The sequence below is a fragment of the Anopheles nili genome, chromosome 2 (genome assembly GCF_943737925.1).
Source record: "Anopheles nili chromosome 2, idAnoNiliSN_F5_01, whole genome shotgun sequence".
Taxonomy (NCBI): domain Eukaryota; kingdom Metazoa; phylum Arthropoda; class Insecta; order Diptera; family Culicidae; genus Anopheles; species Anopheles nili.
The window spans coordinates 67590218-67607893 of record NC_071291.1 but is presented as its reverse complement, the minus strand read 5'-3'; the positions used below and the strand labels follow the sequence as shown (position 1 = coordinate 67607893).

Sequence of the window (17676 nt, the reverse complement as noted above, 5' to 3'; positions counted from 1 at the left end):
CTACTAACGAAGCGGAAATTAAAAAAGCCCGTAGAGCTGTTTTTTTTCCTTCTCCATGAGACGCGCCATTCCCAGACCGATCTGATGACGAGCAGATGAAATAAAAACGAGCAGATATGGATAGGCAGTCGTTGTGCTTTGCTAAAGGCCGAGTTTCACAGACACATTTGGGATCAAAAATATGGTGCCTTTTTCACTCGGGCAAACAAATCCTTTCCATTTCCAGCTTCGTGCCAGACGCTTCGGGTTCGTCCTTAATCTTTCCTACATGTTTCCGTTCACTGGTTTTTGGTAATCGAATGGATGAGGATTCTGTGCCAAAACGTCTCGTCTCGTTCGTCCATTCATTTGCCTGCGGTTCAATTTTCCGCAACGAAATATGTGTTTTCTTTAGGTGTGTTTGTGTGCTTCTTATATGTAAATCGTAGTTAAAATATGTTCCCTTACCCTTATAACCCTTTTTAGAGTATTCTGATACACTCCTCTTGTTCACGATGAACAAGCTGATGATGTTGATGATCATGATTATGATGATGCTGATTATGGTGATGGTTATGGTTGTACGATTTCCGCACCAACGAGCGTTCCGAGAAAGGCAACTGAATCGCTCGTTTCCAATTCAAATTGCTGCTGGGAAAATGAGAATTCCGCTCCTGAAAATCTGCAGCAACCGTGTCTATCTTGCCTTTGCAGCTGCGGACATTGATTTGGGTGCACCACAGACGAGCCTAGGCTCCAGGGATACAACTATTCAAGGAACCATCGAAGCAAGGAAAGCAGCTTAAAGTGGGAAACCTCGGAGGAGACGTTGACCTGCACTAACAAACGGAATGGAACGAATGAATGGTATTTCTTTTCACAATTAACATCACCAGTACATGACTGCACAGCGATTGAGGAAAGGGAAACTATTTATTTGCATCCTCTGGTTCGTTAATCAACAAGATTGGAAACTTTTGAGTGGTTCTAGTCCTTTGCAAAGGCTGGAAAATGTCGAAGAATATGCAACATAATGGTAGCGAAGGATATATTAATCTTTTCACCGAAGGAAAACCCAAACAATACGAAAGAAATATTACTCACTCGAGCGAATGAAGCATCCTTACAACACAGTCTAAAGCACAGCATAGCAAACAGAGCTCATCCTTCAGCAGCACGTGCACCAGTTGCTAAGTGCTGTTGTGTCCTTGCCCATTGTGCTAATTATTCTCCTTCAGCGCTCCAAAAGCCATCAGAGCTCGCAGTAGCAACAAAACGCATAACGAGCAGTAATCGATAGAGAATGGGTTATTATTTATCGCTGGCATGGTGAAGCTGGTAAGACTCAGAAGAACGCGCTCCATCACGTACGTCTTGAGTGAAAAGACATTTCTTCGAATGCAGTTGCAATGCAGGAAGCAATTTCTTTTTTTTTTCGTGTGATCCCTGCAAGCTTGTTGAACTGAAGAGGGATGCTTCTAATGCTTGTCGTTCGTTTATTGCTGCATTAAGCTTGAGTAGTGTTGAGTGTTGATCAAACCATACAAAGATGCTTGAAAAAGCTTTGGGACTTTTGAAGAGTAGATTAACATCCAAAGGCAAAGTCATTGAGGTTAAGTTAACCAAAATGTTCTCTACAATACTCGCTCACCCAAAAAGTGTTCTAGTGAACAATGAACAAATTACTTACTCGTGAAATAAATTTCGTTTACGTCACAAAAAGCACAACGGAACTCAAACACACCCAGGCAAAGTAATATCACAGGAAAGCCGCAAACTTTTGCAGTGCCATATCCGTAAGCAAAAAAGAAAGGACGACAGAAATTTCGGCAGTAACAAAAACCGCTCGCACAATCGTCATTACACTCGGGCGGGCAACTTTCACGCCAACTGGCTCCGAACTAATCAACCACAGGGCCACCGGGAAAGCCTTAATGCGTTGTCCCGCACCAACACCGACACCATTAGGTCTCCCGCACATCGGGAGACCCGCCCGCTAAGTATCGTATCGCTTCCTGTTTGCGCCATTAGATTAACTTTTTAGTCCCAAATTAAACCTCCCGGTGGATAGTTACGTGAAATAGTTAGCAATTTGCTTCCGTGGGGCAGATGCTTCTTCCCCGGGTGTACTGTCGCGGCATCCGGGGCCTGGGTGCGCACCTTTGCGCCAGGTTTTGCCACTAATAGAGCTGTAATTAAAACTTTCATTCGATTTCCTTTTCCCTGAAAATGTTTCCACTGGAGACTGCTAGCGGAGTGGGCACGCCGAGAGGGCAAAAGTTTTCCAGAAATTATCCAAAGTGCTCGTTTTCTTGTTTCTCTTTTTAATTCGCTTCACCTTGGCGATACTGCCCTCGGGCGGTTGCAAACTCGGCGCGAGGCCTTTTAGTTGCACAAGAGAAGTATACCTACACCGTCAGGTATACATAGAACTCATAAAATGAGAAACTGATTCTGAAAAAGTGATGGAGTTACACCGAGTTAAAAAAGAGCCCTCAAAACTGGTGTAGGAGTGACTGCATTTTACGATCTCATTTTCACATTACGTGCATACAAAACGAAGCTCGAAAAGTGAAGACATGCCAGTAGGGATGAATAATGGTAACCTTCCTCGTTTGAGGACACCCTCCGGGTGAATTGTTTTTTCAGGTCACGGAAACCAAACCGTTGTCGTCTTGATCTACTTTTACGCCCTAGTCGCCCGATAAAAGCTCCGCTTATAAGATGGGGGACAGGATGAAAACTACCGATAAGTTGTAATAAATTACAAAAAGAAAAAGGAAAACACCCCAAGCCTCCCGGGTCACGTGGTGGGAGGAAATATGGTTTCAACTTTGCGAGCTAAACGGCGAAAAACAACCAAGTCGTGCGGGGTTATAAATTGTTGGAAAGAAGGAAGGAAAAAAACGAGCAATCTCCCCAAGAACTATCGCCCGAATGCTGTTCGAGAGCTTGAAATGGGAAATGCGGTTCGCGGTGCGAATGGGAATACAAATTCGTTGCTCCCGTTCAGCTTTCTGGATTGTTCCACTGGATGGGGTGAAAATAGAAATGGTCAAATAAAAAGTGCGAAAAAAAATGCGGAAATCTTAACCCCGCGTGAGATGGCAGACCTACCAAGAAAAGCGACGAGAGAATGCAAACGGACGCTTCTTAGTGGAAAGCAACCACGCGGAAAGGCGTCAACAAACTATTTCTTGCGCGCGTCTTGCCTTCAACGCAATTGCATTGGAACGTCGGTGCCCGTTGAAGGAAACACGCGAAAGATGAGCGTCGACAAGCGTGAACTTACTCGGGTTTCGCAAGTTCGCCCAATGATGGATGTGGCAAAACAAAGGCCAACTGGTTGGAAAAATAGAAACCCGACAACGTGGCGTCGGTGGAAGTTTGTTCAGCAGGAAAAGTGTTTGACGGTTTTCCCCAACTCGAAACACACTCAAACAAACTAAGAGCACAATATCGCAACATCGCGTCTTGTGGGTGGTGCTGTTTGAAAGTTGCTTCAATGTAAAGCATGCCCCAACCGAACGAAGCGGAAAAGCAAACCCAAACGAAAGTAATAAACACTCATTTCCACATTATACCCACGTAATAAATAAAACCACACACAAACACACATGGGCGGCACACGAAAATGCATCGAACGAGCGATCATTTCCACAGCCACCTCCGATGCACGGTGTTGGTGGTCACTGCAGTTGTGTGCAGAAGGAAACATCGAAGTAGGACGTGCTACCGGTGAAAATGTAATCATCATAATGTAACACAAACCAACCCCACACTTTGAACCTCCGGCGTCGCTGCCAAGAGACAAAAGAAGGCACACGGCACACAAAGAAGTCCTTACGAATGCACACACACACACACACACACACACACACACACAGAATGCGGCTGCAGCAGAGTTAGTCGGCCTGAGGATGGGTGAGCTTTGGCGGATGGTCAGCGGCCATTTGCACCTTCCCGTTGTCCATTCCATCCTTTGTGAGGGCGTCGTGTCGCTAATGAAATGGATGGCGAACATAAAACGTCGCACGGGCGCAGTCCAACCTGCAAGAGGGCAAGTGTGTTCGTTTAAGGACACCTGTGCCCCGCTGGCCGGTGCACATTTCCTGCGCACAAAGTTGCTATCGAAAATGTCATAACTTACAGCGAGCGTGACAGCGAAAGGGAAACGGCGTTTGGGTGTGGCGATAAGATTTGTGAATAAGAAGGGCAAGAAAATGAGGCACAATAAAACACACAAGCAAGTGGAAGGTACGCTCAGGCGGAAATTGCAAACGCCATGTCAAGCAGATAATTTCTAGCAATGCGACAATGAAGTGCTGGTCACTCTAGAACGCGCTGGAAGTGTCTGTTTTGAAACTGAAACTAAGTCCTGAAACACACACCGTTGGTGAAGGAAATCAATTCACTTCAGATAGCCATTAAAATACACGGAAATGCTATGTTTTTCATGAAAGTTAGTTATTCTTGGTGTATACGGTATGTCGCTTTAAACTCCTGTACCTATACGAAGGGCTTCGGAATATTTTTTTGCACCGAGACGTCGAACTAAAGGAGCAAGTTTTTCCTTCTTCTCATATCTCGTCCAATTCCCACCTACATTCTAGTTTTTTTTTAACCGACGCAACCTACCAAAGGACCTACGTGTTTTTGTAGGATCTCATACAAGGACCTCTTGGCGGACGGCCTCAGGAAGTTGATATCCGGCTTCGACAATCCTTTAGGATAGGATGCTAGCGGCAGAAAAAGCATGTTTCGAAAGCATTCCAAATAAACCACACCACCACATTCCATTGTGTGCGATCAATAACGAAACCAGAAGAGATACGACAAAAAAAAACCTCTTCAGAACTCTTCGCTGGCGGGTGTTCTCCTTCATTCGAGCTTCCGGTTTCGTCCGACTGCCGATTCTCTTACTTTCACGTATCCGTAGCCAAGCCGGCCACAATCACGACCGAGGATCCGGTCGGAACACATCTTCCTTCGGGTCCTTTGGGGGCTTAAAAGTTTACTGCAATCAACGAACGAAAATACCCAACCACGGTGTCCGTTCCCCTGGCGACGATGGCGCGCGCCTGTTCCATTCTGTAGAAAATCCCTGCCATCACCAAGCCTGCTCGGGGAGAGATAGAGAGGGGAGAGAGGGGAGAGAGGGGAGGGATAAAATTCCCCACAAAAACAGAGACACAACATGGCGGCCACACAATGAATCCGATGACAGGTAGCAAGGATGATTTCGACACCGATGGAGCAGCAGTACGCCTCGGGCGTAGTTGCTAGGAACTAACGGCACCTACACGTGTTCGAAAGGCATATCCTTTTGTCGTCGCATTTGGGGCCACAGTATTGCTTTCAGTTCAAGCTGAAGGCGATGCATCGTCCGGGCTACCGATTCCTTTTATCTTACAAGGGTTGTGATGGTAAATGGGAGCTTTTGTGGTGAATGAGCCACAAACCAGTGCAATTGTTTTCTATACTTGTTCCATCTAGTTGCTATTTTTTGAAGCGAAACCTGCAACTGATTTTATTTTACTGGTCTCTTAAACAAACGTAAGTGAAACATAAATGAGTAGATATTCGAAGCAAAAGCTTTTAAATGACAGCATCTCGTATTTTTCGTGCTACCTTAAACTAATTCCTGCTCCTTTAATATGCTTCCCGCTTTATCGAAAGTTTTGCTCTGATTTCTCCTCGATTGATTGCGAGTGTTACCGATGGTCATAACTCATCCGTGCTATTCGCCATTTATCAAAGTAAAAGACGCGACAAAAAAAAACAAACTTGCGTCCTCGACGGCTAAGTCGTTTGACTCGCCGAAGGTGAAGCGGAAAACAATTCACCCTCCGGAATGAGATGCAAAAGGAAAAAAAAAGCTTACCGGCGGTTGTCATGGTCCTCCGATCGCTCGGCCGTCAAGAGACAGGAAACAAACAGCCGCGAGGTTAAAAGAAAGTCAAACTTCCCCACGAACCGTTGCCGAGAGCAAGGGATGTATAAAAAACGGGCGAATGAAAAAAAAAAAGATCACAAAAGAATCGGCAAAGGCAACGGCGAGTTCAAGTGCGAGCTGCTCGTCAGCAATCACAGGAGGCTCTGTCCGAAGGGCAGTGTTGCCAAACTCGCGCGCGAGATCACCTTAACCTTAAACAAGCCGCCGTCGCCGCCGTCGTCGTCAACTAATTTGCATTTAAATGAGAAATTTTACATCTTCAAACACGCTTCGATGTGTTTCTGTCTTACTTTCTCGCTTGATCGCTCTGTTTCTCGTCACGGTGCGACAAACCCCTGCGGACATGGCGTAGCTGATTGATAAGGCGTTGGTGGCGACGAAACGTTCGCAAAAGCTAACTGTATCGCAGTGAGGTGATTTTTTCCAGCGTAAGATTTGTGCCGTTTTGTTGTCGTCTCCCAAAATGCAGCCTGTTACCGATGCATTGAATTTTAGGATGTTTATGGCGTTGAAAGACCACATATAAGCCTGCTCATGTATAAAGCATACTCGGAGGGTAAAGATATCACCGTATTACTTTTCACCAACGGCAAAAACCAAAAGGGCATCGTTTCGTTGGAAAAATTGCAGCTTGCCGGAGTTCCGAGAAGCACACACAGCACGAAACTTCACCACCAAACGCACGCTCGGGGGAAGAAATGTAATAATTCTTCGTTCGTGGAATTAATTATAACAACCTACCAAATGGAGAGGAAAAATATATACCGCATGGAACGCAGTTCCGTGCCAGCTCGACCCACGGAGCTGGAATACAGTCGACGTAATAACGAACCGAACCAAACCCCGAGGCGGGTAAAATTAGAAAATTCTTTCAATGAGCTCCACAATGAAAGAAATGTCGATGTGCAAAAAAAAGCGCAATCTTTGAGCGATAAAAGTGCAAACAAGTTCGGCAGGTACCGAGCCAATCTGGCCCCTAGAAATCTGAGCTTCCGAGAACTCCATTCACCGTCGTGGCTGGGGAGTGTGCGTGAAGGACTGCTGGGAAGGATGAGCGTCCTTATTTCAGCGTTGCCGAGGGGATACTGTGCGAAAAAAGGACTCCAACAGCCAGCCAGCCAGCCAGCCAGTCTGCCCCCGACAAGAAAACGGATTAAACGCACACTCATCGGGCGGCTCAGCTAAGGACCTTCCCAGGGCGCTAATCTTTCGTTCTTCGCGTGCGCTTTTCCTTTTCCTGTGGGCCGGGCGCGCCACCGAGCCTCGGTTCAGTTGTTTTTGCCGTAATTTATGAGTTCTGCATGGGTGAAAAATCGGAAACGCGCTTTCCCAACGCCGCGTGGGTTCTAACGATCGTAGCGTTTCACTTCGGTGCCGCCAGGATACCGGTAGGGTGGGATCAGTGGCTAAATCACCTCCTTTAATTAGCAGCCCGACCGGCGGCTATATCCTTCATCGGGGTTAGCGCTTTTTTTGGTCCGTCGAGGGATTTTCGAGATTCATCGTGGCGCAGGGACGAACCACGCCATTCGAAAAAGGATCTATCTGACGCACAGACCGGCCAGGATACGCGCTCATTTCAGTTCACTATCGCGAGCCGGGCGCTTTTCATTTCGGTTACAACGTTTTTGCCACCTTTTAGTTAATGGTTGGGGCACGCTAGCCATAATTTGCATACGCTCTTGCGTGAGCGAATCGTACCGTTATAATGAAAGCGAGCATTAGCATGTTGTTGAGCTGCGGTGAAGTGATATTATTGGCAATAAATAGCCAGCAGCTGGGCGCTGTTGCGCTGCTACGTTCGCACAATCGCCTGAGGTTTTACAAATGGGTTCCGGAAATGATGCGGCTATAAAACGCCTAATCGTTTCGCTGAACACCCACACGAAACGGATTAAAGACGTGAGCATTGGGTTGCGTTTAGAAATGCCCCACCATCTAACAGTTATTAATTGATCACGAACAGCAATGCACGCTATAGAATAGGTGGTAGAATTCAGAATGAAATGGCGCAAAATGTGCTGGCTGTTTTGGACTGATCCCAGTTTTCAAAAAAAAAAAAAACGTAGTCAGCAGGGATTTTTTGCACCGGTTTAGGGACATTGGATGTTGTCCAAAAACTCTCCACAAATCACATTTATAGCTCGTAATTATGATTGAAGGTTGTAGTATGTTGAACCCATTTCCATGAAGCAAACTTCACCAAATCCAATTTCGTGCAGTTCATAATAGAATTTCATTCCATTTCTTACTTAGCTGACCAATCTGACCAATCTCTAGCACTCACCTCTTCGTAGAACTTCAAGTGCGGCACCGGTTCCTCGGAGACGTTGTCGCAAAAGTCTCTGAATAGTAGATATCCTGGAAAAGAAAAAAATTCCCATTAATGACAACCGAAGAGTATTTATAAGACAATTACAAAAGCATTTCCCCGCTAGAACAGACTGTTTACAAATCAATTAAAAACAGATGGAGCTGCGAGCATCGACCCTCGACGAACAGCTGCATCTGCCCTCCATGGGTAATAAAAAAGATCCCCCAAACCCCCAACAGCGTTGTGTATGTCCCTTCCTTTTGCATCTCAAACCACCTGCTCGTCAGCGTCACTTGAATTGGAAATGATTTCCCTCTAGCGGTCGGGCGACACGCCAACCGGATACCTTCACCCGACCGGCAACAGAAAGAGGTTGGTTTTAAATGACCACTCGAGGGGCTAGCGAACACTTCCCGGGCACACAGATGCATTAGTTTCAATCCGATTATGACGAAGTGCTCCTCGAGGAGGCGAGTGACGTTGAATAATGACCCACACGGGACCCGAGCGAACCCAGGAAAGGGCAAACTGTGGTAGCAAAAGCCTCTCATCGCGCAGACAGGACGCACGCTTGCTCAAGGACGCCCGCTAACGAGCATGCAATGGAATGAAGCTTTGGGGCTTGGGCGACACTTGGCCCGAATCGACCGAACTTCGCTGCTGTGGTCTATTGTTTTAGTTTTTTCTTTTGTTTTGTTTCCGAAAGCCCCCTTCTTGAAAGATCATCACACTTAGTAAAAGCAATTTATTACGATTTATGCCCTCGCTCTTTGGGTGGCCTGGGGGCTAGAAGTGCAAATAAAATAAAATCAAAAACACCTAAAGCGGAGACAGGTCAATCCCCGGCGGAAAATACTCACCTAGTACTTGGTTGAAAATTTTGTCGAAGTTAACCTCGGTTTCCTTCTCCAGATATTTGTGCATGACGCTTCGGACGCTGCGAAAAAAAGGAAATGAAAAAAAAGAGAAGGGAAATCAGTAAAAGCCGAACCACACCGCGATGGAATTAATCAAATCGAAGCGGACCGAAACAGGGACTCGCGGCTGTCGCGTGTTGGCGTCTGGTGAAAAATTCCTCATTTTCCCTTTTTGCCTACCCATCCGGAATGCTACTATAAACGAGAGCAAGGGGTCATTGACGGGCAGGACGAACTATGCGATCAGGGGAATCATCAGTCGCTGTGCCACCGGCCAATAAAGAAGCTGGAAAATGAATGGAAAAACTGCCCGGAGCGACGACAAACCTCCCATACGCCGTTGGGAGAAAATGAGGACGATAATGGTGATAAGATGACTCGGCGGCTGATGATGAGGCAGCTGGTTGGAAAAGGGGGCGAGTTTTGGCCGGAAAGTGGGTGTTACATATTTATGGAATATCTTAGGAGCCACTGGTGCTCGGGCGAGCGAGACGAAAGTGTCCGGGAACGGGTTTCGGGCTCGGGTTTTGAATTGTAAATTTTCCCTCGCCACGCAGCGCCGATGGAAAAGTGGCGATTTGCGCTCGAGTCGAAGGACACCGGCCCTGCCGGTGGCGGGAAAGCGCGCGCTTTCTCTTCGAACCTCACGGATTTTCCCCACCCGCCGGGTGGTCCTTTTCGGGCCATTACGACGATGGCGACAGCGATGAAGACCATTCATAATTAATTAAACTCAAACGTCCAACCAGACACACCAACGATGGCGCGGGTCGCAAAAAACAGTTCGCAAGGATTTCGCGCCGGCACAGTGATACACACACATACATACAATGCCGGTCGGCGAACGAGTTGGGTGAATCCTTTTCGAAAGCGGCCGTCGTGAGTTGTGCACAAACCCACACACACAGCCTTCTTCGTTCCGAGGAGAAAGCTCAATTGAGACAGATTTCCTGTTTAGCGATTATCTCGCTCTCTCTCTCTCTCTCTCTCTCTCTCTCTCTCTCTCTCTCTCTCTCGCTCTCTCTTACACAACCGCACGCACCCGGGCACCTACACAAAAGTGGTCACTGCCTACTCGTCTGGTACTGCCTGGCTCCCTAATTGCTTCCTTTGCGCGTTGTCCTCACGCCAGGAGTGGGTCGGTTATTTGGCAAAAGCTCATCAGTAGTTTGGACCTGCTGCAAGTGTCCCGAAAGTCAGCTTGGTGGAAAGTGGGCTTTTCCCACCCCAACCCAACGGATAGAGATAATTAATTACTCAATCTAGATCGGGTCGGGGCGCGTCGATCGGGTTTAGCCTCGGTCCGTACCCATCCCAGCGAGCCGATTAGTTATTCTGGGTGTTGTGGCGAGACTTTCCCGAGAGCAGCACCAGATGACACACAAAGCACGCTTGGGGGAGTGGAAGAAGGTGCGCGAAACCGAAACCAAACGCCCCCTTTCACCAAATGGGTCTCGACGCCGGCACCGGAGCTTCGCAGTTCATTATAAATTCCATTAATAAGTCAAACGGTGGCCACCGCACCACCGGGCTGTGAATGCTGCTCGGAACACGATCGGCGATTAATTTTTCAAACCCAACCCGTTTTTCCCGGAGGCACGCTTTAATACGCAGTTTTTCATCCCACCGCCGGAGGTGTGTTTCGTGGGACGTGCCTCACAATCGCTAGAAACCCGCAAATAAACCATCTCTCGAGGCTGGCGGCGTTCTGATTAATCATCGGCACAAACGGTGGCCACGCTCAGCCAATCGTGACCCACTGGAGGGTGGAAAATACTAATTTCCAGCTTCAGGGACTCGGGTGGATGGAATGAACTTTCAATTAAAACTCGCTCTCTCACGCCCACCGGAAAAGGACCCTTCCGGAATCCGTCAAGCACGCGCTACCGTCCGACGGGTTGAAGTAAATCACCGATCATCTAACTCTTCTACAGGCTTTTGTCCTGAGCAGGCGAAAAAACAGCTCACTTGCCAACAGACGAGCAGCAGAAGAGCGTCACATTCATCAGTACTGATGATGTTCTCGCCACAAACCCCACATCCCCCATCGGACAGGACATCATCAGGACTCCGGGTGGAGGTGATTCTCGAAGGAAATGAAACCAACCGACTGAGAAATGACGCCAACATTGGCGAGCGCACACGCGGCCTGCACGCTAACGGGCTGTGCCGGAAGCGGAACGGACTGACCTATATTTTATTGTCACGATATGCAAAAACAAAACTTAAAGCGAAAGAAACCGACAAACATTCCCACAGCAAACGGTTCGTGAAGCGAACTTTCAAACCGACAAATTACGCTCTCGTGGGCACATTTGTCTGCGATGGTTGATCGCGATGTTGAAAGCGAGATTGCATATGATTAATTTAACTGATCCGGCGCGTGCGTGTGATGGCGAACTGTACATTAACACCGGGAAAAAGGAAGAACAGTACGCGGCAAGAGACACCTCCGCTGGATTCGACGCCATGTCATTGGGTTCATGCGAAAACGGGAATAAAAACCTGCCAACACACCTTAAACTAATTCAATCAAAAGTTGGGCTCTCTTTCAGCTCAGAAGGCACCTTTCGTGGTGTGTTAAAAATTTACAACACCAAAAGCGAACTCTTGCCCCACGGTGCTCGTAGGAGGGCGTTCCAATCCGCTTGGGGCGAAACGTTGGCTGAAGCAAAGAATAAGACAAACACTCACAAAAAAACCATTCAAACTGGTTTCAGGTGGATCATTTCTCTTTTCTCTTCCCACAATGAATCATACGAAGGGGTGCAAATGTCGGCCGGTTGTTGAGGTTTTTTTTTCTCTTTCTCTCTCTTTTTTGTCAAGAGTTGACCCCAACCTGATGGTACGCAAAGTAGGCGTAAGGCGAAACTTTCACCAAAAACGACGGAATTCTGTGTGGGCTAAGGTCAAAGCATGTTACCCTCATTAATTTGCGAGCGTTTCGTACGAGGAATCCCCACCCAAGACGAGAGCCCTCAGAGGCGGCAAGAGATATTAATGACGTGATAAGTTTCATATAAATAAAACCTCAAATGTACACAAATCCACACAGCATTACGCCAATTAATGTCAATATTAGCGATCTCTCGGTTCCGAAAACTTTACGTCAGTAAAATTGTGAACAAGTGCGTGGGCCGTTTGCTTCAACCAGCGTGGGTTCACTTCCCACCGAATCAGTGCGTTCGCTTTGAGCTGGTTTATTTCACGAAAGCGAATGAAAGGATTCCATCCTAAATTCCCCTACGGCCAGTCGTGCAGCTTCATACCGAGTGCCGACCGGTCGATAATTCCTGCGAACTCCCGAAAGGGACTAGTTTGACGTACTTCTGTGAGCAAGCTCATCATGCAGGGATCGATCAAGCGATTCTTTCCCTCCGGCAGTGGCTGTGAGGATAAATTAAGCTATTTATGAAAATCTATTCCATCCCAACCGACCACACAACCGTTGCAATACTTTTCTTATCCAATTAAGCTTTGCGTCATACGAGAAAAGTAACGAGGTTGCCCTAGCAACAAACGGGCACGGGGGAAGAAAATAAAATGATTGGAATAATTCATGGAACGATGACGTCACAGCGCAGGATGCTACAGCGGAAGCAGAACATTCAGGTGATAAACCACGGAAATGCAGCCGGCTTTGGACGAGCGACCGTATTGTTGAGCGGATTTACTTCCGTCGGCATTTTCCTTTTTGGCGTTCGCGCTGAGCATTGTGCAATCGGGTGGATTGTGGCTGAATACAATTACGTTTTCCGCTTCGAGATGATATTAAGCCTGAGTAGAATGCGCGACAAAGACAACAAAGCAAGCCTAATCTCCCATCGGGGAGCGTTCTGACTCCAAGGAATGTTGGTCGGCTTGAGGAATGCCTTTCTCACGGGCATGTTGTACGTTAAAGCAGTTTTGCGTAAGGGCTATGACTATGGAAAATCATCGCTACGACAAAGGAAAAAATAAAGCTAGGAAATGAGGGAAATGCTCCAGACATAAAGCAAAGGAACAAGAAATAAAAAAACGTTGCACTCACAAAGCCAATCAAGTCCAACAATTCACTTTATCTCCCATCCAAGCAATCGGCGCAAGATGTCCAAATTGTCTCCGACCCTCAAAATGAAGCAGTACGTCGATCGAGGAGCACGAAAAAAATGAGGGAAAATTGCCAAACAATCCTCCCTTCACGAACGTGACGGGCAGTACGTTAAATTGAAGTGGACCGAGTCCCCAACGCCCCCGTTTTCCGTATGGCGAATCATACAAAGAAAAAAAAGCTCGCCCAACCCCCGACCGGGGATAGGATAATATAATTTTCGTCACTTGACAAGCTCGAGAGCACCGACCGAGATCGAACGGCGACGCTAAGCAAACAATCTGTCAAGAGTTTAACGAGAAATCAATGACGGCGAACGAACTGCTGGCGACCCTCGCGTGTCCTTCTCGTAGTTTCCCTCCAGCAGCCGTCCGTCGTCCTTCCTGGGCAGGTCCGTCAAGAACTGTTTGTTCCCCGTACTTGGTGCGATTTTCCACAAGGCTGTATTTTTTTTCCCCCGATGCTTTCTTACTGCAAAGGTCTCAACGAGCTTTATCCACGCTCGTGCGATCCCTCGCTTGTCTGAATTCAGAATTCTAACGAACCGTAAACAATTCAAATCGCTCGTCTATCGCATCACCGAGAAGTCCGCATCCTTCCGGTGAAAGTCCTTGCAAGCGCGGAACCTTTTTGCTTCCCACAACGACCGATGTCTCTAGCATAATTTCCAGCAAAACCATGGGAAGTTATTTTGGCGCCATCTTCCATGCGAGGACACAAACGCAACCGGTTCAGTTTGTCCGATACCGAGACCGCGCACGGAACGGAAGTTGCTAACTGTAGCGATAAATTTCCATTCCACCAGGAGTTGCGTCGATAACGAAAAACCGTTCCGTCATCTTTCTGCATAATGAGCTCGGCCCGAGTGCTGAAGTGGACTTGTGTGCGAAACCCAAGAGGACTCTCACTCCCTCTCGTGCTGAGAGGACAAAAAGACATCCCTCTTCTATCTGCTGGAGTTCGGCATCTGCCCTTCATGCTTCCCGTTCCACTAATGGGGTCGAAACCCGTTATTTCTGGGCAAATGGGCAAAATTCTGCCCTCGTCAAACCAGAACTCGTCGTTTGTCGTCCTCAGCGGAGGTGGATGTCCTTAAATTTTCAGCAGAAAACGACAAAAAATCACACACCCACACAACCGACGAACGGACCAGCTGGAGAGCACTAGAAGGTGCCACCGGTTCCACATGTTATTACGAGTAATGGCGAGTCCGGGTTTGCTTCTTGGGAGTTGTTTTTCATCCGCCGCAAGATTGTACCGGGGTTTTGGTGGAAAGAAATTTGCCGCCCGGGACTCGTTGCCTTCATTATATGCTAAGGGGTTGAATGGGATATGGAGAAAATCAGCAACAAGCTCACCCGGAAAGGACGAAAAAGAAGCCAACAAGCTTGCGGCGTCGCGTATTACCCGAATGCAGGGTAAAAATCCCTTAAACCTCAACCTTCTAGGCCGGTCGAATGACGCCGGGAGTCAAAATTCGCAAATTAGCAAGCATAACAACCAACACCACCACCCGGGTGGTGCTCGTAATAATAAGTGTAAAATTTTACACACCAATATTTTGGAGCAAAATTGAATCTTCACGCCAATTATGGGAGCTTTTCTTCTTTTTTTTTCAATTAAACCAGCCCAGGCGACCTTCCTCATGAATACTGAGCGACGCGAAATAGCTTTATGAAGTGGTTGCGCCATTAATTTCGTGCAACGTTATAAAAAAAAGCGAGCACTTCACGGCTGCTGGCGTTATACGGAAGAAAGAAAGCACCTTTGTGCCCCGAAACATGGCACTATCGTTAGCGTGGAGGGTTTGCAATCGTTATCATTAAAACTAAAACCAACTTAAACCATCAAAAGCAAAATGGGCGCCTCTCCCATCGGTCCCACCCACGGCCACCGACAGCGACGATAATCCGTTGTACAAACGTCGCAAATTATCATTATTGTGTCCCGGTGGGATTACACTCGACAGCGGGACTTCGACAGGAACGAGCCCTGGCTGGTGGAAAAGGCAAGAAAAATGGCACCAGGTAAGCCATAAAAATGTACGTCAGTCTGGTGAGCAAGAGAGAGAGAGAGAGAGAGAGAGAGAGAGAGAGAGAGAGTGTGGGTGACTCCCACGACGGGGTGCATGATGTTTTATGTTGTTGCAAATCCCACTGACCAGGCATCCCGAGACCAGAAGCGCCACACGAAAGGAAGCCGGAAGCTGGACCATAAACCGCGGATCCGGAACCAAGCGCGCTGGCGTACGGAACGAATTGAAATGTTTACATCCCTCCCCGATGCCAAATGGCTTCCGGCTGTGGGGTGCTCGTTACCACCCTCGGGGAGGCGGATGTGGATGGGACGCCGTCCCAGATGGGAATTGAGGCCATAATTTCTTTACCTTCTCTCCTGTCTGCGGCCAGCCCGAGAGGACGGACCGTTCCAGGTTCGTTAGCAGTAAAACTGCATTTCGTAACTGCATCCGTCAGTACCGCCATTTTTTTTGCTGCTGCTGTTGTGTCCTTTCGCGTGCATTCACGTCTGGATGCGTCCTTACAACGTAAGGTAGAGTCTATTATTGCTCCGGTGTAGTGGTTTAGGTCAACCGTGAGCTTTTTGCTCGGATTGATGTGTTTTCGACGGAGCGGAGTTTTTGCAATCAAACAGACGGTAAAAAGAAGAAAGAGAGAGAGAGAGATAGAGTCCTGTGATGCAATTGCACATTCTTTGGTAGCTTTCCATGGCTTCCTTACACAATTCCCGACTTCCCGACCCGATCGAAAGCCGCAGGTAATGCTATCAACTTGACGGTTTAGCTCGTTTGTTCCAGTTTTATGGCCTTTTTTTATCGTTGTCCTTTTGAGACACGCTCACAGCACGCTCAACCCATGGTGTACGAGAATTCCATCCAATAAACTGGCTCCCAATACGCTATTGCGAACCTGAGAGCATTTCCCTACGGACTGAAAAGCAGATTAGGGCTCCCATTTCGGAGGTACATTTCTCCAGGGGCCAGGTTACCATTTGCGGGTCAAATACACACCGAGCACAAGGATAATCACGCGAACACGAACGATTCCAAACACATCCATCACTAATGGCCACTCTCGCACCACCGCCGTGCGCGTCTGCCTTCCTTCTGCTAAACGCGGAACAAGCAAGGACATTCCTTTCGTTCTCACTACGAAAAAGCATCCACACACCATCCATTTGAGCTTCAAATTTCTCAACGCTCCGTACGTCAGGACGACCGTGGGATCATATTTTATTCAACCATCGCATGGTGGCTCCAAACGCTTCGTACAGTTCAAATTCACATTCTGGAGGAACAGAAAAAAAACAGCTGGGAAGCATTCTAAAGCATCCCGAAACGGAAAACCAAACCCAGCGGGTGCACTGAGAGATATCGGAACGGACCGTTCGTGCCGCAAATGGCGCCGGGAAAGGTTTCAGTGAAGGTTTGAGTAGTTACGTGATAGTGCAGGATGGGAAGCCTGACGGGACGGCTTGCGGGGAGCAAAGCGGAAGCCGCGAGCGGGTATTCTCGATTTTTCTTACACACCCACACACCGTGTGACGATTCTAAACGAGCTTTCCTTATCGATCGGGATCCCTGGGTTGTTGCGAACGAACGAGCGAACGAACCCGCAAGAAACGCGGACGGAAAATGGGTCGAGGAAAGCTTTTTGGACGATTTTTACTTTGGACGTGCATTATTCCGTGCTTCCTATTCGGTGATGCCCCTTCCACGACTCCTATTTCTTCCTCAACACTCCACACAGGCTGTGCGAGGACAGCGTATCCTTTTTTTCCCGCGAAAATAAGAACGAATCCCCCGGAGAACTCGTGCTCGGACGCACGGAGTATTGCCGTGACAGGCCGTGAAAGGACGCCGGGGCACGTTGGCCGGCCGGTGATAAGGGATGGCACGGCGCACGGGAGGGGATGCCCATTTGGATGGGTGAGAATCCCACCGAGTGGCACCTGATAAATGGAGGCTTCCGTTTTACTTTTCGGATTGACGATAGTGAATCTTTTTGGTCGTAACCGGCAAATGGAGAAAAAAAGGAAAATAGTTGCGAAGAATCGTCCGGAAAAAAAACGACGATTCACCCATGAAAAACGGAAGGCGAAAGGCTCGGCTAAGATCGTTTTGCTTTCCCTTCCGCCTTGCTGTAATGGAGGAGAGATTTGTGTGTGTGTACCATCCGGCAGGAAGAGAGAGAGAGAGAGAGAGAGAGAGAGCGCGAAAGCAAAATGAAAGTGAACCGAACTGGGTGGGTGGAAGAACAAACGGACGTGGCTATAGAAATGTACTTCCGGTATTTTAACGGTGGGCCATCTTTTTTCTCACTCCCGTTCCGTCGCCACAAATCCTATCCTCTCCCACACACCCACACACACACACCAAAACACATCACATGCCGTGCGATTT

The 17676-nt window shown here is 47.9% G+C and overlaps 1 protein-coding gene across 1 annotated transcript in view; it reads right to left on the bottom strand.

Annotated features, from left to right (window-relative positions):
- Window positions 1-17676, bottom strand: part of LOC128721963 (G protein-coupled receptor kinase 1) — a 75908-nt gene that overhangs the window by 26267 nt on the left and 31965 nt on the right. The window contains exons 2-3 of the mRNA XM_053815774.1: window positions 9110-9186; window positions 8223-8296 (exon numbers count right to left, since the gene is read on the bottom strand). Coding sequence (XP_053671749.1) covers window positions 8223-8296; window positions 9110-9186 — 151 coding nt within the window. The remainder of the gene's footprint in view (window positions 1-8222; window positions 8297-9109; window positions 9187-17676) is intronic.